An 18,738-nucleotide genomic window follows, 5' to 3' on the forward strand; every position below is an offset into this window, starting at 1 on the left:
CTGCCAGAGGTCGTAACCGGGTACCCGATACCCGTACCCTACCCGGCCGGGTATGGGTAGGGTACGGGTACGGCCGGGTACGGGTAAGGAATCAAAACCCGTTTTTGACCTCTGCCCGTAGGGAGGTGATGGGAGCGATCGTCCATTCGTCTGACCGTCCTTCTGTCCATCTGTCTGAACGTCCGTCTGTCCGTCTGACCGTCTGTGTCTGTCCGTCCGTCCGTCTGTGTCTGTCCGTCCGTCCTTGACCTGCCTCCGCCCCCCGCCCCCCCCCCTGTGTGTAGGGAGGTGATGGGAGCGATCGTCCTTTGGTCTGACCGTCTTTCTGTCCATCTGTCTGAACGTCCGTCTGTCCGTTTGACCGTCTGTGTCTGTCCGTCCGACCTTGACCTGCCTCTTCCCGCCCACCCCCGCCCCCTGTGCGTAGGGAGGTGATGGGAGCGATCGTCCGTTCGTCTGACCGTCTCTGTCTGCCCGTCCGACCTTGACCTGCTTCTGCCCCCCCGCCCGCCCCCCCCTCCCCCCCCGCCCCCCCCCGCGCCCCCCCTGTGCGTAGGGAGGTGATGGGAGCGATCGTCAACGGCACAGCGGCTCCATCGCGCTCCACCTCGCGCGGCGGCGGCGGTGGCGGCGAGGAGGAGGAGCGTCAGCAGGAGGACGAGGCGTACTTCGGCTCCTACGCCCACTTCTCCATCCACGAGGAGATGCTCAAGGTGAGGGGCGGGGGGGGGGGGCGGGGGGGGGCGGGGGGGAGGGGCAGGTTTCACACAGGGTGTGTTTGTAAATCGTGTGATTTGTGTGTCTGTGTTGTTGTTGTTTTAAAGTTGTGACTCTCCGTGCCATAGACTCACACAGAGACCCGTAGACCTCGCACAGAGACCCATAGACTCACACAGAGACCCACAGACTCGCACAGAGACTCATAGACTCGCACAGAGACTCATAGACCCACACAGAGACCCATATACTCACACAGAGACCCACAGACTCACACAGAGACCCACAGACTCACACAGAGACTTATAGACCCACACAGAGACCCATAGACTCGCACAGAGACCCACAGACTCACACAGATACCCACAGACTCACACAGACACCCACAGACTCACACAGAGACTCATAGATTCACACAGAGACCCATATCCTCACACAGAGACCCATAGACTCACACACAGACACACTCACACAGAGACCCATAGACTCACACAGAGACCTATAGACTCACACAGAGACCTATAGACTCACACAGAGACCCACAGACTTACACAAAGACCTATAGACTGTGGCGTTAGTCCTGTCCTCGGCTTTGGCACGTGGAATGTTTCACCGCCGACCTCCCTGCCGTGTCGCCACCAGGACACGGTGAGGACGGGGGCCTACCGGGACTTCATCTACGGCAACCCTCACCTCTTCAGAGACAAGGTCAGAGGTCACGGCCCGCCGGCCCCCCCCCCCCCCCGCCCCCCCCGGTCTGCGAGTCGTCACCCCTCGTCACCGTGTCTCTCCTCGTCCTGCTCACCCCGGCACTGTGCGTGTCGCTGTCTCTCTCTGCGAACTCCACCTCCTCCTCCTCCTCCTCCACCACCTACTCCTGCGCCACCTACTCCCCCTGCACCTCCTCCACCTCCTGCTCCACCACCTCCTCCTCCTCCACCACCTCCTCCACCACCTCCTCCTCCTCTTCCTTCACCTCTTCCTCCTCCTCCTTCTCCTCCTCCACCTCTTCCTCCACCTCTTCCTCCACCTCCTCCACCACCTCCACCTCTTCCTCCTCCTCCACCTACTCCTCCTCCACCTACTCCTCCTCCACCAACTCCACCTCTGCCTCCTCCTCCTCCACCTCCTCCACCTCTGCCTCCTCCCCCACCTCTTTCTCCTCCTCCTCCTCCTCCTCCTCCTCCTCCTCCTCCACCTCCTCCTCCTCCTCCTCCTCCTCCTCCACCTCCACCACCTCCACCTCTTCCTCCTCCACCTACTCCTGCTCCACCTCCTCCTCCTCCACCTCCTCCACCTCCTCCTCCACCTCCTCCACCTCCTCCACCTCCTTCTCCACCTCCTCCAACTTAACGTTGGCTGTAGTTGGCCACGGTCCCTTACGTTGTGGCAAGCTTCGGGGCCACTTCCTGGAGTCGTGGAGTTCTGCCATTACTAGTACGTTTCATAAAAGCGTGTTTAAAAAAAAGTTTTTTAAAAATATTACTTATTTCAGAAGTGACCCTGGCCATCACGAATGATGGCTTTAACGACGAACTGGCTCATCATCATCATCATCATCGTCATCATCATCATCATCGTCATCATCGTCATCATCGTCGTCATCGTCATCATCGTCATCGTCATCATCATCGTCATCATCATCGTCATCATCATCATCGTCATCATCATCATCATCATCGTCATCATCATCGTCATCGTCATCATCGTCATCGTCATCATCATCGTCATCATCGTCATCGTCATCGTCATCATCGTCATCGTCATCGTCATCATCATCATCGTCATCATCGTCATCATCGTCGTCATCATCATCGTCATCATCATCATCGTCGTCGTCGTCGTCGTCGCCTTGCGGAGATTTAGCGCGGCAGCCAAATGCTCCAAACGCCACGCGACCATGTAACCCTCAACCCCCGTCGCCTGGTCTCACCGTGACCTCCTCCACCTCCTCCTCCTCCCCCCCACCTCGTCCCCCCCCCCCCCCCCAGGTGGTGCTGGACGTGGGCTGCGGGACGGGGATCTTGTCGCTGTTTGCGGCGCGGAGCGGAGCGCGGCGCGTCTTCGCTGTGGAGCAGTCGGAGATCGCCTACCAGGCCATGGACATCGTGAGGTCAGAGGTCACCGGAGGCGCTCCCTCCCCTCCCCTCCCACCCTCCTTCCGTCACCTCCCTCCCTCCCCTCCGACCCTCCCCCCCCTCCTTCCCCTCCCTCCCCTCCCTCCCTTCCTCCCTCCCTCCCCCTCCCACCCTCCCTCCCCTCCCTCCCTCCCTCCCTTCCTCCCTCCCTCCCCCTCCCACCCTCCCTCCCCTCCCTCTCTCCCTCCCTCCCTCCTTTTTTTTGTATTTTTCTTTTAATCAAAGATTTAACGCGAGTTTCCCGTGTAACATTAGTCCCATTGTGTGTTACTGTGTTCATAGACACCAACAAGAAACACAAATCACCCCCCAAAATACCCATCACCAGATCCCCCGCTGCTGCGCTACCAGCACCATAGCGGCGAAGGCACCTGCCTGACCTCCCTCCCCTCCCCTCCCTCCCTCCCTCCCCTCCCTCCCCTCCCCTCCCCTCCCCTCTCCTCCCTCCCCTCCCTCCCCTCCCCTCCCCTCCCATCCCCTCCCCTCTCCTCCCTCCCCTCCCTCCCCTCCCTCCCCTCCCTCCCCTCCCTCCCCTCCCCTCCCTCCGTCCGTGGGTTTGTCTCTCCGTCCGTCCGCGGCGTTCCCGCCGCCGCCGTTGCGATCGCGATCGTAGTCGAGCTCCTAGTGCGTCGTCGTCATCGGTGGTGCTGGCATTGTCATCGTTGTGGTCGTCGTTGTGATCGCGATCGTCGCCACGATCGTGGTGATCGTTGTAATTATCATCAAATCACGATCGTCGTCGTCGTAATAATCATTGTCATCTTCACGGTGATCATGATCACGATCGTCGTCACGATCGCGGTGATCGCCGTGATAATTGTCATCATCACTGTCATCACGATCACCATCACGATCATCGTCGTCGTAATCATCATTGTCATCCTCACGGCGATCGTGATCACGATCGTGACGACGATCGCGATCGCTGTCATCATTGTGATCATCATCATCATCATCACGATTAGCGCGGTTGGCGACGTACGGTGCGAAAGAAGTTCAACACACATCGTCACGATCATCGTCGCCGCCGTCATAATCATTCGTATCTTCACGGGCATCAAGATCGCGACCTTGGTCACGATCATCATCACGAGCATCATCATCGTCGTCGTTATCATCGTCACGATCGTCATCAGCATCTCGTTCCCCATCCTCGTCAGCGTGGAGGAGGTGGTGGAGGTGGTGGAGGTGGAGTTCACACCGTCGGCAGTGACATCACAATCGTCGTCATCGCCGTCGTCATCATCACAATCGCCGTGGGAAGCGTCGCCATGAGCATCTTTGTGGCGTTATCATCGCAATCGTCACCATCGTCAGCAGAGTCACGATTTACATCGTCGTCGTTGTCGTCATCGTCATTATTGTAGTCATCGTTATCATCATCGTCGTCATCATCGTCATCATCGTTGTCATCGTTATCATCGTCGTCGTCGTTGTCATCATCATCGTCGTCATCGTTATCATCGTCGTTGTCATCATCGTCGTCATCGTTATCATCGTCGTCGTCGTCGTCGTTGTCATCATCATCGTCGTCATCGTTATCATCGTCGTTGTCATCATCGTCGTCATCGTTATCATCGTCGTCGTCGTCGTCGTTGTCATCATCGTCGTTGTCATCATCGTCGTCATCGTTATCATCGTCGTTGTCATCATCGTCGTCATCATCGTCATCATCGTCGTCATCGTTATCATCGTCGTCGTCGTCATCGTCATCATCGTCGTCGTCGTTGTCATCATCGTCGTCATCGTTATCATCATCATCGTCGTCATCGTCATCATCGTCGTCGTCGTCATCGTCGTCGTTGTCATCATCGTCGTTGTCATCATCATCGTCGTCGTCGTCGTCGTCATCGTCGTTGTCATCATCGTCATCATCATCGTCGTCATCATCGTCGTCACCATCGTCGGCAGAGTTACGATTTACGTCATCGTCGTTATCATCGTCGTCATCGTCGTCGTCGTCGTCATCGTTGTCATCATCATCGTCGTCATCGTCGTCATCGTCATCATCGTCGTCATCATCGTCATCATCATCGTCGTCATCATCATCGTCGTCGTCATCATCGTCGTCATCATCATCGTCGTCGTCATCATCGTCGTCATCATCGTCGTCGTCATCATCATCGTCGTCATCATCATCGTCGTCGTCGTCATCATCATCGTCGTCATCATCATCGTCGTCATCATCATCATCGTCGTCATCATCATCGTCGTCGTCATCATCATCGTCGTCATCGTCATCGTCGTCGTCAGCGGTAATAGCAGGACCCTCGGCGCATGGCGTACAGTACGGCCTCCTGTGAGCTGCATTTTAATTAAGTGCAGAAATTACCTCGTTAACTGTTAACGAGGAGGTGGGGCTTGATAACATCGGATCGTTAGGCTGAGCGCGCGCGTCCGTCTGTGCGCTCGCTCGCTCACGCGTCTCTACGCGTGGGGGAGTGGTGGGGGAGCGGTTAGCGCGCTGCGCTTGCAGACCCGTCGACCCTGGTAACACAAAAAAAACGTTTCTTTTTCGATTTAAAGCTTTCGTGACTGCAGGGATTCATCTTCTTGGTTCTTTCAGTAAAGTCACGTAGAAGGGAAATAATAAAATAATAAACCATAATAAAATACAAAAATAAAACATAATAAAATACAATTCTCAAACATAATAAAATACAATTGTGAGAATTGTATTTTATTTCGATTTAAAGCTTTCGTGACTGCAGGGATTCATCTTCTTGGTTCTTTCGGTAAAGTCACGTAGAAGGGAAGTAATACAATAATAAAAATAAAACATAATAAAATAATATAATATTATTGTATTACTTCCCTTCTACGTGACTTTACCGAAAGAACCAAGAAAATGTTTCTTCTTTCACTCTCCACGGTTAACATTCAGTGACGAGTCACATCAGAAGTGCTCCTGGGTCTCCCCCCTAGGTAGACTCGGCCTCAAATGAGTACCCGCCGCCACTGGGGAGATGAAGGTCGTGGTGCTGGCCTACTCGCCCGCATCGTGCGCCGTGCCGGCCTTCGTAGCCACCCGCGCTAACGGCACTTGCCCCAACAGGCTGCCGAGGCTACGCGGGGGATCTTTGCCTTTGGCTTGTTTGGGTGGTGACGCTGCATGTCGCGTGAGATCCGTGGTTCTCTTCCCGGTGATTAACGCGCCCCTCCAAAAACACCCATCGGCTCACTTCCAATAACCATTCGTTTCACACACAGACACACACAGACAAAGGTGGTCGCCCCGTGTAGCCTCCAGCAGCCTGTTGGGGCAAGTGCTGTTAGCGAGCGGCACCTACGAAGGCTGGAACGGCCAGTACCACAACCCCAGTGCTGATGATAACACACTGCACCGGCTGCAATACTCATTTAAGGCCGAGTCAACCTAGGGGACGCCCACAACCGGTTCTAATAATGAGCGGTTGCCGCACAGTGCGCTAACCGCTGCGCCACCGCTCTCAACGACGTACGCACGCCCAGTACCTAATCTACATCGCGTCCGGGCGCGTTCCCCCCCCCCCCACCTCTAGGTCAACTCGGCCTGAAGACCCGACAACTGCTATGCCCCCCCCACACACACACACACCCGTCAAATTAGAGACAAAGGCAGCTGGGCTGCAAACACAGTGGCCTCGCAACCACCCAACCACTCACCCACACATCCACTCACTCATCCACTCACCCAACCACTCACCCACACATCCACTCACTCACCCACCCAACCACTCACCCAACCACTCACCCACACATCCAACCACCCACCCAACCACTCACCCACCCAACCACTCACCCACCCACTCACCCAACCACTCACCCACCCAACCACTCACCCACCCACCCACCCAACCACTCACCCACCCAACCACTCACCCACCCACTCCCCCACCCACTCACCCAACCACTCACCTACCCACCTAACCACTCGCCCACACATCCACTCACCCACCCAACCAACCACTCACCCACTCACCCACTCACCCACCCACACATCCAACCACTCATCCACACATCCACTCACCCACTCATCCAACCACTCACCCACCCAACCACTCACCCACTCACCCACCCACCCATCCAACCACTCACCCACTCACCCACCCACTCACCCACACATCCAACCACTCACCCACTCACCCACTCACCCACCCAACCACCCACCCATCCAACCACTCACCCACACATCCAACCACTCACCCACCCAACCACTCACCCACTCACCCACCCAACCACTCACCCACCCACCCAACCACTCACCCACTCACCTACCCAACCACTCACCCACCCACCTAACCACTCACCCACCCAACCACTCACCCACCCAACCACTCACCCACCCAACCACTCACCCACCCACCCAACCACTCACCCACTCACCACCCACTCACCCACTCACCCACCCAACCACTCACCCACCCAACCACTCATCCAACCACCCAACCACCCACCCACCCACTCACCCACACATCCACTCACCCACCCAACCACTCACCCACACATCCACCAAACAAAGACAAAGAGCCCCCGTATCGGCTTAACAGACTGTAGGGGCAAGTGCTGTTAGCGAGCACCTATGAAGGCCGGCATGGTGGCACACGAGGGGGTGGGTGGTCAGCGTCACGCCCGACCGCCTTTGTCTCCCCAGTGGCGATGTTTACACTGCACCAGGTACTCATTTGAGGCCGAGTCGACCTAGGGGAGGCCCAGGACCGATTAGGATCATTGTTACTCGTGTTGTCCGTGAGCGGGAATCGAACTCGTGTCGCCAGGTCTGTGGATGGTGAAGCGTGCTAACCGCTGCACCACCGCTCCCCACATACACACACGCGCACACACCCCCACCCACCCCCACCCACACATCCATCCATCAAGTGGCTGTGGCAGCCTAAATAGGCGCTCGCTAACTGCTCATCAAATTTGGAGCAGAAATTTGTAGAGGGAGGAGAGGCTGCGGGCTCCTGATAAGAGACAGATCGTGAGGTCGATAGCGTTCCCCGTGCCGCGTTCGAGAGAGGGGGGGGGGGGAGTGTGAGAGAGTGTGGGAGAGAGAGAGGGGAGGGAGGGAGGGGAGAGGGAGAGAGAGGGAGGGAGAGAGAGTGTGAGAGTTTGTGAGAGTTTGTGAAAGGGAGGGAGTGTGAGAGAGTGTGAGAGTGTGAGAGTTTGTGAAAGGGAGGGAGAGTGAGAGGAAGGGAGAGAGGGAGGGAGAGAGAGAGAGAGAGTGAGAGGGAGAGTTAGAGGGAGGGAGGGAGAGAGGGAGGGAGGGAGAGAGTGTGTGCGAGGGAGGGAGAGTGTGAGCGTGTGAAAGGGAGGGAGAGCGTGAGAGAGGGAGGGAGAGGGAGGGAGAGTGAGGGGGAGGGAGGGAGAGCGTGAGAGAGTGAGAGAGAGAGTGAGAGAGAGGGAGGGAGAGTGGGGGAGAGAGAGAGAGCACAAGGAGAGCGTGAGAGCGCGTGCGGGGGGAGCGTGGGATAGAGCACGGCGGGAGAGAGAGCGTGCGAGAACGACAGAGCTTGCGTAAGAGCGAGCGAGAGAGTTGGAGAGAGTGCGAGAGAGAGAATTAGAGAGAGCGAGGGAGCGAGCGTTACAGAGGCGGTGATAGAGAGAGAGTGAGCGCGCGAGAGAGTTAAGAGGAGAGAGAGAGTTAGAGAGAGAGAGAGTCAGAGAGAGAGAGAGCGAGGACTCGTTTTATTTTAAATTTTTCCTCGCGCTCTCTGACCCCGTTATTTATTTCTTTGTCCTATTACAAGAGGTGTTTTTTTCTTTCTCGTGTGTCTCGTTTGAAAGCCGAGCCCGGGGGTTATGGGGTGGATGGGGGGGGGGTGTGAAGGTGGGTGGATGAGGTGGGGGGGGGGGGCGAGGAGGGTGGGGGGGTGGGCCAGGCCATTTGTCACCGAGACACCGAGATCCGTGTCTCGTATCGGCGGCGGCGACGACGACGACGACACGCGTTAACGCCGCTCGCTCGCAGCGCCGGGAGTCTCGCGCACGCACGGACACACGGACACACAGACGCACGGACACACGCGCGGACACACGGACACACGCACGGACGCACGTGCGGACACATACACAGACGGACGCACGCACGGACGGACGCGCAGACACGTGCACGTGTAGACGCACGGACGCATGTGGCTCCAATCGTCCGCGAGCCTGCCTTTCCACACGCGCACACACACAAATGCACACACACGCGCACGCACACACACGCAAACGCATGCACACGCACGCACACACACGCAAACGCATGCACACGCGCACTCACACGCACACACACGCAAACGCATGCACACGCACACACATATGCATGCACACGCACACACATACACACGCGCACGTGTACACGGGCAGACGCACACACGCACACACGCACACACATACATACGCACACACACGCGTGTGTACATGGGCACATACGTACGCACGTGCACACGCGTACCCAGGCGTACAAAGACAAAGATCCCCCGTGTAGCCTTGACAGATTGTAGGGGCAAGTGCTGTTAGCGAGCACCTATGAAGGCCAGAACGGCACACGAGGGGGTGGTGGGTGGTCAACGCCATGAGGGACCGACTGCATCCTTTGCACGAAATAGTGCTTTGGAAGTAAAGACTTGATCGATTCATCTTCTTGGTTCTTTCGGTAAAGTCACGTAGAAGGGAAATAATAAAATAATAGAAATAAAACATGAGATTTTTTTCATTTATTTTGTTATGTTTTATTTCTAAATAAACATTTATTGTATTATGTTTAATTTTTATTATTTTAATATTCCCCTTCTACGTGACTTTACTGAAAGAACCAAGAATATGAATCCATGCAGTCATGAAAGCTTTAAATCGAAAGTTGATTGATTGTTTGACCGATGTTATTACACACACCACACCAGGCACTCGTTTGAGGCCGAGTCGACCTAGGGGAGGCCCAGGGTGGGTTCGGACGCAACCCCGACACTGATGATGGCCGTGAGCGGGAATCCACAGTGGGGCTCCCCAGGTTCATAGCGCAGTGCGTGAACCACTACGCTGACACATTGGGTGGTTTAATGTGCAAAGGTGTGCGCTGTGCGTGTACTGTGTGTGTACTGTGTGTGTGTGTGTATTGTGTGTACTGTGTGTGTACTGTGTGTATACTGTGTGTATACTGTGTGTACTGTGTGTGTGTGCTGTGTGTGTGTACTGTGTGTATACTGTGTGTGTACTGTGTGTGTGTGCTGTGTGTGTACTGTGTGTGTGCACTGTGTGTACTGTGTGTGTGTGTGTACTGTGTGTGGACCGTGTGTACTCTGTGTGTGTGTACTGTGTGTGTGTGCACTGTGTGTGTGTGTATACTGTGTGTGTGCTGTGTGTGTGTGCTGTGTGTGTGTACTGTGTGTGTGTGTACTGTGTGTGTTGTGTGTGTGTGTGTACTGTGTGTATACTGTGTGTGTACTGTGTGTGTACTGTGTGTGTACTGTGTGTGTGTGTGTACTGTGTGTACTGTGTGTGTATACTGTGTGTGTGTGCTGTGTGTGTGTACTGTGTGTGTGTGCACTGTGTGTACTGTGTGTGTACTGTGTGTGTACTGCGTGCATGTACTGTTTGCGTGTGTGCTGCGTGTACTGTGTACGTGCATACTGTGTGCGTGTGTACTGTGTGTTTATTGTGTGTGTGTGTACTGTGTGTATACTGTGCTGTGTGTACTGTGTGTGTACTGTGTGTGCATTGTGTGTGTACTGTACGTGTACTGTGTGTGTATTGTGTGTGTACTGTGTGTGTACTGTGTGTTTATTTTGTGTGTGTGTGTACTGTGTATACTGTACTGTGTGTATACTGTGTGTGCGTATACTGTGCTGTGTGTATACTGTGTGTACTGTGTGCTGTGTGTATACTGTGTGTGTGTACTGTGTACGTGTGTACTGTGTGTGTATTGTGTGTGTATTGTGTGTGTGTACTGTGTGTATACTGTGTGTATTGTGTGTGTACTGTGTGTGTGTATTGTGTGTGTGTACTGTGTGTGTACTGTGTGTGTACTGTGTGTTTATTGTGTGTGTGTACTGTGTGTGTGTACTGTGTGTGTAGTGTGTGTATATACTGTGTGTGTACTGTGTGTGTATTGTGTGTGTATATACTGTGCTGTGTGTACTGTGTGTGTACACTGTGTGCTGTGTGTGTACTGTGTGTGTGTACTGTGTGCTGTGTGTACTGTGTGCTGTGTGTACTGTGTGCGTGTGTACTGTGTGTGTACTGTGTGTGTACTGTGTGTGTATACTGTGTGCTGTGTGTACTGTGTGTGTGTATTGTGTGTGTGTACTGTGTGTGTATACTGTGTGTGTATACTGTGTGCTGTGTGTACTGTGTACATGTGTACTGTGTGCGTGTGTTTATTGTGTGTGTGTACTGTGTGTGTACTGTGTGTGTACTGTGTGTGTGTACTGTGTGTGTGCTGTGTGTATACTGTGTGTGTATATACTGTGCTGTGTGTATACTGTGTGTGTACTGTGTGTGTATACTGTGTGCTGTGTGTACTGTGTGTGAGCACAGACAGAACGGGCTGCAGGACATCGTGACGGTTCTGCACGGGCGAGTGGAGGACGTCTCTCTCCCCGTGAAGGAGGTGGACCTCATCGTGTCTGAGTGGATGGTGAGGGAGGACGGACCTGCACACACACACACACTTACACACACACACACTTACACCCACACACACGTACATACACACACACACACGTACACACACGTACACCCACACACACACGTACACACACGTACACACACACACACACGTACATACAGACACACACACACTTACACACACACACACGTACATACACACACACACTTATACCCGTATACACACACACGTATACACACACTCACATGTACACACTCACACGTACACACATACACCCATACACACACGTACACCCACACACACGTACACACACACACGTACACACACACACACACGTACACACACACACACGTACACACTCATGTATACACACACACACGTACATACACACGTACACACACGTACACACTCATGTATACACACACACGTACATACACACGTACACCCACACACACACGTACACCCACACACACACACACTTATACCCGTATACACACACACGTATACACACACTCACATGTACACACTCACACGTACACACATACACCCATACACACACGTACACCCACACACACGTACACACACACACGTACACACACACACACGTACACACTCATGTATACACACACACACGTACATACACACGTACACACACGTACACACTCATGTATACACACACACGTACATACACACGTACACCCACACACACACGTACACCCACACACACACACACTTATACCCGTATACACACACACGTATACACACACTCACATGTACACACTCACACGTACACACATACACCCATACACACACGTACACCCACACACACGTACACACACACACGTACACACACACACACACGTACACACTCATGTATACACACACACACGTACATACACACGTACACACACGTACACACTCATGTATACACACACACGTACATACACACGTACACCCACACACACACGTACACCCACACACACACACACTTATACCCGTATACACACACACGTATACACACACTCACATGTACACACTCACACGTACACACATACACCCATACACACACGTACACCCACACACGTACACCCGTATACACACTCACGTATACACACACACGTACACACTCACATGTACACACACATACACCCACACACACGTACACACACACGTACACCCGTATACACACTCACGTATACACACACACGTACACACTCACATGTACACACACACACATACACCCACACACACGTACACACACACACACGTACACACACACACACGTACACCCGTATACACACTCACGTATACACACACACACACGTACACACATTCACACGTACACACATGTACACACACACGTACACACTCACACGTACATACTCACACGTACACACATGTACACACACACGTACACACACTCGCACACACAAATGTACACCCATACACACAAAAAAGACAAACATCCCCCGTATAGCCTGAACGGACTTTTGGGGCAAGTGCTGTTAGCGAGCACCTATGAAGGCCGGCACGGTACACGAGGGGGTGGGTGGCCAGCACCACGCCCGACCGCCTTTGTCTCCCTAGGGGCGATGTTTACTACACACCAGGTACTCATTTGAGGCTGAGTCGACCTAGGGGAGGCCCAGGACTGGTTCAGATAATCGTCACCGGTGTTGGCCGTGAGCGGGAATCGAATCCGGATCGCCGGGTTCATAGCGCAGCGTAGCGCTAACAGCTACACCACCGCTCCCCCCTATACAAACACACACACACACGTGTAGACACACACGTGTAGACACACACACACGTGTTCACGTACCCCGCACGCACGCGAACACGCGTAGCCCACCAAACTGCTATGCGGCTGCGCGAGCTTTTCGTCAACATTCTCCCTCCGCCGCCACCACCACCGCCACGGACAGACGGAGAACTTGCGAGGGCATCTTGCGCCGGACCGACCGCCACCCCCCCCTTGGCACCAAACCAAATTGGGGCAGCCGCGAGCCTCTCCTCACCGTGCCCGCCTGTCCCGCCAAGGATGGGGGGGGGCGGGGGGGGGAGTGCGATTGTCGAGAATGAACGCCCCCCCACCCCCGCTCTCTTGTGTGTCACAGGGCATCGTTTCTCTCGCACCGAATTCCCTCGAGCTGGGAAATCGCTAATTTTAGTGTCGCCAAATATTGTACGAACACCATGAAACTTCCACAGGCTTTTCCAGCAGATTTGCACGTGCACTCAAAAAAGTCAAAATTTTTACAGATAGACCCCATCAAATGGGAAGTAATTGGCCGGGATTGCTCTCTTGTGTGTTACGGGGCAGTGCGATTGTCGAGAATGAACGTCCCCCCCCCCCCCACCCCGCCACCCCCCCCTCCTCGCCAGGACTTTACCGGGACGAGTGCCGAGGGGGCAGAAATGTTCCAGCCGTCCCGTTCGTCGTCGTCGTTAGAATCGGCGCGTTCTCCACCCCCCCCCCCCCCCCCCACTGGTCCCCCTGGGGGGGGCGGGGGGGTGGGGGTACTGCTCAGGGCATCCTCCAAATCTTGCGGAACTCTGGTCCTGTGGGCCAGGCCGTTGTCACGTTGATTCGGAGGAATTCGATGAGCCGTTAAGCTCTTTTTTAAAAATATGATAACGCAGCCTGCACGCAGCAGCCCCTCGCACATCTGTGGGTCTCTGTGTGAGTCTGTGGGTCTCTGTGTGAGTCTGTGGGCCTCTGTGTGAGTCTGTGGGTCTTTGTGTGGGTCTCTGTGTGAGTCTATGGGTCTTTGTGTGAGTCTGTGAGTCTCTATGTGAGTCTGTGGGTCTCTGTGTGAGTCTGTGGGTGTCTGTGTGAGTCTGTGGGTCTCTGTGTGAGTCTGTGGGTCTCTTTGTGGGTCTGTGGGGGTCTGTGTGAGTCTATGGGTCTCTGCGTGAGTCTATGGGTCTCTGTGTGAGTCTGTGGGTCTCTGTGTGAGTCTGTGGGTCTCTGTGTGAGTCGGTGGGTCTCTGTGTGAGTCTGTGGGTCTCTGTGTGAGTCTATGGGTCTCTGTGAGTCTGTGGGTCTCTGTGTGAGTCTGTGGGTCTCTGTGTAAGTCTGTGGGTCTCTGTGTGAGTCTGTGGGTCTCTGTGTGAGTCTGTGGGTCTCTGTGTGAGTCTGTGGGTCTCTGCGTGAGTCTGTGGGTTTCTGTGTGAGTCTGTGGGTCTCTGTGTGAGTCTGTGGGTCTCTGTGTGAGTCTGTGGGTCTCTGCGTGAGTCTGTGGGTCTCTGTGTGGGTCTCTGTGTGAGTCTCTGTGTGAGTCTGTGGGTCTCTGTGTGAGTATGTGGGTCTCTGAGTGAGTCTGTGGGTCTCTGTGTGAGTCTGTGGGTCTCTGTGTGAGTCTGTGGGTCTCTGTGTGTGTCTGTGGGTCTCTGTGTGGGTCTCTGTGTGAGTCTGTGGGTCTCTGTGTGAGTCTGTGAGTCTCTGTGTGGGTCTCGTTGTACGTCTGTGGGTCTCTGCGTGAGTCTGTGGGTCTCTGTGTGGGTCTCTGTGTGAGTCTGTGGGTCTCTGTGTAAGTCTGTGAGTCTCTGTGTGCGTCTCTGTGTGAGTCTGTGGGTCTCTGTGTGAGTCTGTGGGTTTCTGTGTGAGTCTGTGAGTCTCTGTGTGGGTCTCTGTGTGAGTCTGTGAGTCTCTGTGTGAGTCTATGGGTCTCTGTGTGAGTCTGTGGGTTTCTGTGTGAGTCTGTGGGTCTCTGTGTGAGTCTGTGGGTTTCTTTGTGAGTCTGTGGGTCTCTGTGTGAGTCTGTGGGTGTCTGTGTGAGTCTGTGGGTCTCTGTGTGAGTCTGTGGGTCTCTGTGTGAGTCTGTGGCTCTCTGTGTGAGTCTGTGGGTCTCTGTGTCTGTGGGTGTCTGTGTGAGTATGTGGGTGTCTGTGCGAGTCGGTGGGTCTCTGTGTGAGTCTGTGGGTCTCTGTGTGAGTCTGTGGGTCTCTGTGTGAGTCTGTGGGTCTCTGTGTGAGTCTGTGGGTCTCTGTGTGAGTCTGTGGGTCTCTGTGTGAGTCTGGGTTTCTGTGTGAGTCTGGGTTTCTGTGTGAGTCTATGGGTCTCTGTGTGAGTCTGTGGGTCTCTGTGTGGGTCTGTGGGTTTCTGTGTGAGTCTGTAGGTCTCTGTGTGAGTCTGTGAGTCTCTGTGTGAGTCAATGGGTCTCTGTGTGAGTCTGTGGGTCTCTGCGTGAGTCTGTGGGTCTCTGTGTGAGTCTGTGGGTCTCTGCGTGAGTCTGTGGGTTTCTGTGTGAGTCTGTGGGTCTCTGTGTGAGTCTGTGGATCTCTGCGTGAGTGTGGGTCTCTGTGACGATTATCTGAACCAGTCCTGGGCCTCCCCTAGGTCGACTCAGCCTCAAATGAGTACCCGGTGCGGTGGGTAGTAAATATCGCCACTGTGATGCTGGCCACCCACCCACCCACCCACCCCCTCGTGTGCCGTGCCGGCCTTCATAGGTGCTGGCTAACAGCACTTGCCCCTACAGTGTGTTGATGCTATACGGGGGATCTTTGTCTCTTGTGTGTGTCAGGGCTACTTCCTGCTCTTCGAGTCGATGCTGGACTCGGTGTTGGTGGCACGAGACCGCTGGCTGTCGCCTCGAGGAGCAGGTGAGACCCCGGGGGGGACCTGTGTGTGTGTGTGTGTGCACCTGTGTGTGTGTACTTTGTGTGTGTGTCAATGTGTGTGTTTATCTCAGTGTATGTATGTGTGTATCTCAGTGTGTGTACTCGTGTGTGTACCTGTGTGTGTACTCGTGTGTGTGCACCTGTGTGTGTGTACTGTGTGTGTGTGTATCTCAGTGTGTGTGTATTTCAGTGTGTGTGCACCTGTGTGTGTGTGCACCTGTGTGTGTGTGTGTGCACCTGTGTGTGTGTGTATCTCTGTGTGTATCTCAGTGTGTGTGTGTATCTCTGTGTGTATCTTAGTGTGTGTATCTCTGTGTGTTTCTCTGTGTGTGTGTATCTCTCTCTGTGTGTATCTCAGTGTGTGTGTATCTCTCTGTGTGTATCTCTCTGTGTGTATCTCTGCGTGTGTATTTCAGTGTGTGTGTGTCTCTGTGTGTATCTTAGTGTGTGTGTATCTCAGTGTGTGTATCTCAGCGTGTGTATATCTCTGTGTGTATCTCAGTGTGTGTGTGTATGTGTATCTCAGTGTGTGTGTGTGTGTGTATCTCTGTGTGTGTGTGTATCTCTCTGTGTGTGAATCTCAGTGTGTGTGTGTATCTCTGTGTGTATCTCTGTGTGTGTGTATCTCTCTGTGTGTGAATCTCCGTGTGTGTGTGTATCTCAGTGTGTATATCTCTGCGTGTATCTCTCTCTGTATCTCAGTGTGTGTGTATCTGTGTGTGTGTATCTCTGTGTGTGTGTGTATCTGCGTGTATCTCTCTCTGTATCTCAGTGTGTGTGTCTCTGTGTGTCTCTGTGTGTATCTCAGTGTATATCTGTGTGTGTGTATCTCAGTGTGTGTGTGTATCTGTGTGTCTCTGTGTGTATCTCAGTGTATATCTGTGTGTGTGTATCTCTGTGTGTGTGTGTATCTGTGTGTCTCTGTGTGTATCTCAGTGTATATCTGTGTGTGTGTATCTCTGTGTGTGTGTGTATCTGTGTGTCTCTGTGTGTATCTCAGTGTATATCTGTGTGTGTGTATCTCCGTGTGTATATCTCTGCGTGTATCTCTCTCTATCTCAGTGTACCCGGACGTGTGCACGCTGCGCGTGGCGGCTCTGTGCGACGAGGCGTCCCACGCGTCGCGTGTCGCCTACTGGGGCGACGTCTACGGCTTCCGCATGGCCTCCATGCTCGCCCCGCTGCTCGCTGAGCCCTCGGTGGAGCGCGTCGCGCCGGAGAGACTCGCCTCCCAGCCGCACGAGGTCAAGGTACGCTCGCACATGTGTGTGTACGTGCGTGTGTACGTGTGAGACTTGCCGATGACTGGTACCAGCGGTGTCAAGATCGGCCTCTGTGGAGGAGGCTCGTGAAGGACGCTACTGGGCAGTTGGAGGCAGTCGCCCTACAACAACAACGGAGGGCGGAGGAGCGACGCTCACAACAACGAGCGGAGCGCCGGGTGGCTAAAGCACAGCTAGTTGGTACAGTAGGGGGCACAGGTGGTGCATCAGCCAGTCATCTCGGTCATCTCGGTCAGTCGACCCGTGGCACCTGCTGGGTCTGCCCCGTGACCTCCTGCCAGCGGGCGTTCGACACTTCACGTGGCCTCAAGGTGCACTTGGCCTGGCACAAGCGTCGTGGTGACGTCACCGCCACTTAGTAGCGAATGGCGGTTGTTGTTGTTGTGTGTTCACGTGTGCCTGCATGTACGTACACGTGTGTGCGTGTGTGTGTGTTCACGTGTGCCTGCATGTACGTACATGTGTGTGCGTGTGTACGTGTGTGTGGGTGTGTGTGGGTGTGTGTGTTCACGTGTGCCTGCATGTACGTACACGTGTGTACGTGTGTACGTGTACGTGTGTGTTCACGTGTGCCTGCATGTATGTACGCGTGTGTGTGTGTGCGTGCGTGTGTGCTTGCGTGTGTGTGTGTGCGTGTGTGCTTGCGCATGTGTGTGTGCCTTCCTTTGCACACCACCAATCACCAGACCCTGAAAGTAACTTTCACTCTGTGTCTCCATGTCCCCGTGTCTCCGTGTCTCCGTTTCCCCGTGTCCCCGTGTCCCCGTGTCTCCGTGTCCCCGTGTCTCCGTGTCCCCGTGTCTCCGTGTCCCCGTGTCTCCGTGTCCCCGTGTCCCCGTGTCCCCGTGTCTCCGTGTCCCCGTGTCTCCGTGTCCCCGTGTCCCCGTGTCTCCGTGTCCCCGTGTCCCCGTGTCCCCGTGTCCCCGTGTCCCCGTGTCCCCGTGTCCCCGTGTCCCCGTGTCTCCGTGTCCCCGTGTCTCCGTGTCCCCGTGTCTCCCGTGTCCCCGTGTCCCCGTGTCTCCGTGTCTCCGTGTCCCCGTGTCTCCGTGTCTCCGTGTCCCCGTGTCCCCGTGTCTCCGTGTCTCCGTGTCCCCGTGTCTCCGTGTCCCCGTGTCTCCGTGTCCCCGTGTCCCCGTGTCTCCGTGTCTCCGTGTCTCCGTGTCCCCGTGTCTCCGTGTCTCCGTGTCCCCGTGTCTCCGTGTCCCCGTGTCCCCGTGTCCCCGTGTCTCCGTGTCCCCGTGTCTCCGTGTCCCCGTGTCCCCGTGTCTCCGTGTCCCCGTGTCTCCGTGTCCCCGTGTCTCCGTGTCCCCGTGTCCCCGTGTCCCCGTGTCCCCGTGTCTCCGTGTCCCCGTGTCTCCGTGTCTTCGTGTCCCCGTGT

The 18,738-nt window shown here is 54.8% G+C and overlaps 1 protein-coding gene across 2 annotated transcripts in view; it reads left to right on the top strand.

The window, feature by feature from the left end:
- Positions 1-18,738, top strand: part of LOC133360379 (protein arginine N-methyltransferase 3-like) — a 61,019-nt gene that overhangs the window by 13,013 nt on the left and 29,268 nt on the right. For both annotated transcript variants that reach the window (XM_061579079.1, XM_061579078.1), the window contains exons 7-12: positions 557-713; positions 1,360-1,425; positions 2,709-2,830; positions 11,361-11,460; positions 15,981-16,059; positions 17,140-17,327. In XM_061579079.1, coding sequence (XP_061435063.1) covers positions 557-713; positions 1,360-1,425; positions 2,709-2,830; positions 11,361-11,460; positions 15,981-16,059; positions 17,140-17,327 — 712 coding nt within the window. The remainder of the gene's footprint in view (positions 1-556; positions 714-1,359; positions 1,426-2,708; positions 2,831-11,360; positions 11,461-15,980; positions 16,060-17,139; positions 17,328-18,738) is intronic.

The sequence above is a fragment of the Lethenteron reissneri genome, chromosome 68, assembly GCF_015708825.2.
Source record: "Lethenteron reissneri isolate LAM-NWPU_2019-01 chromosome 68, ASM1570882v1, whole genome shotgun sequence".
Taxonomy (NCBI): Eukaryota; Metazoa; Chordata; class Hyperoartia; order Petromyzontiformes; family Petromyzontidae; genus Lethenteron; species Lethenteron reissneri.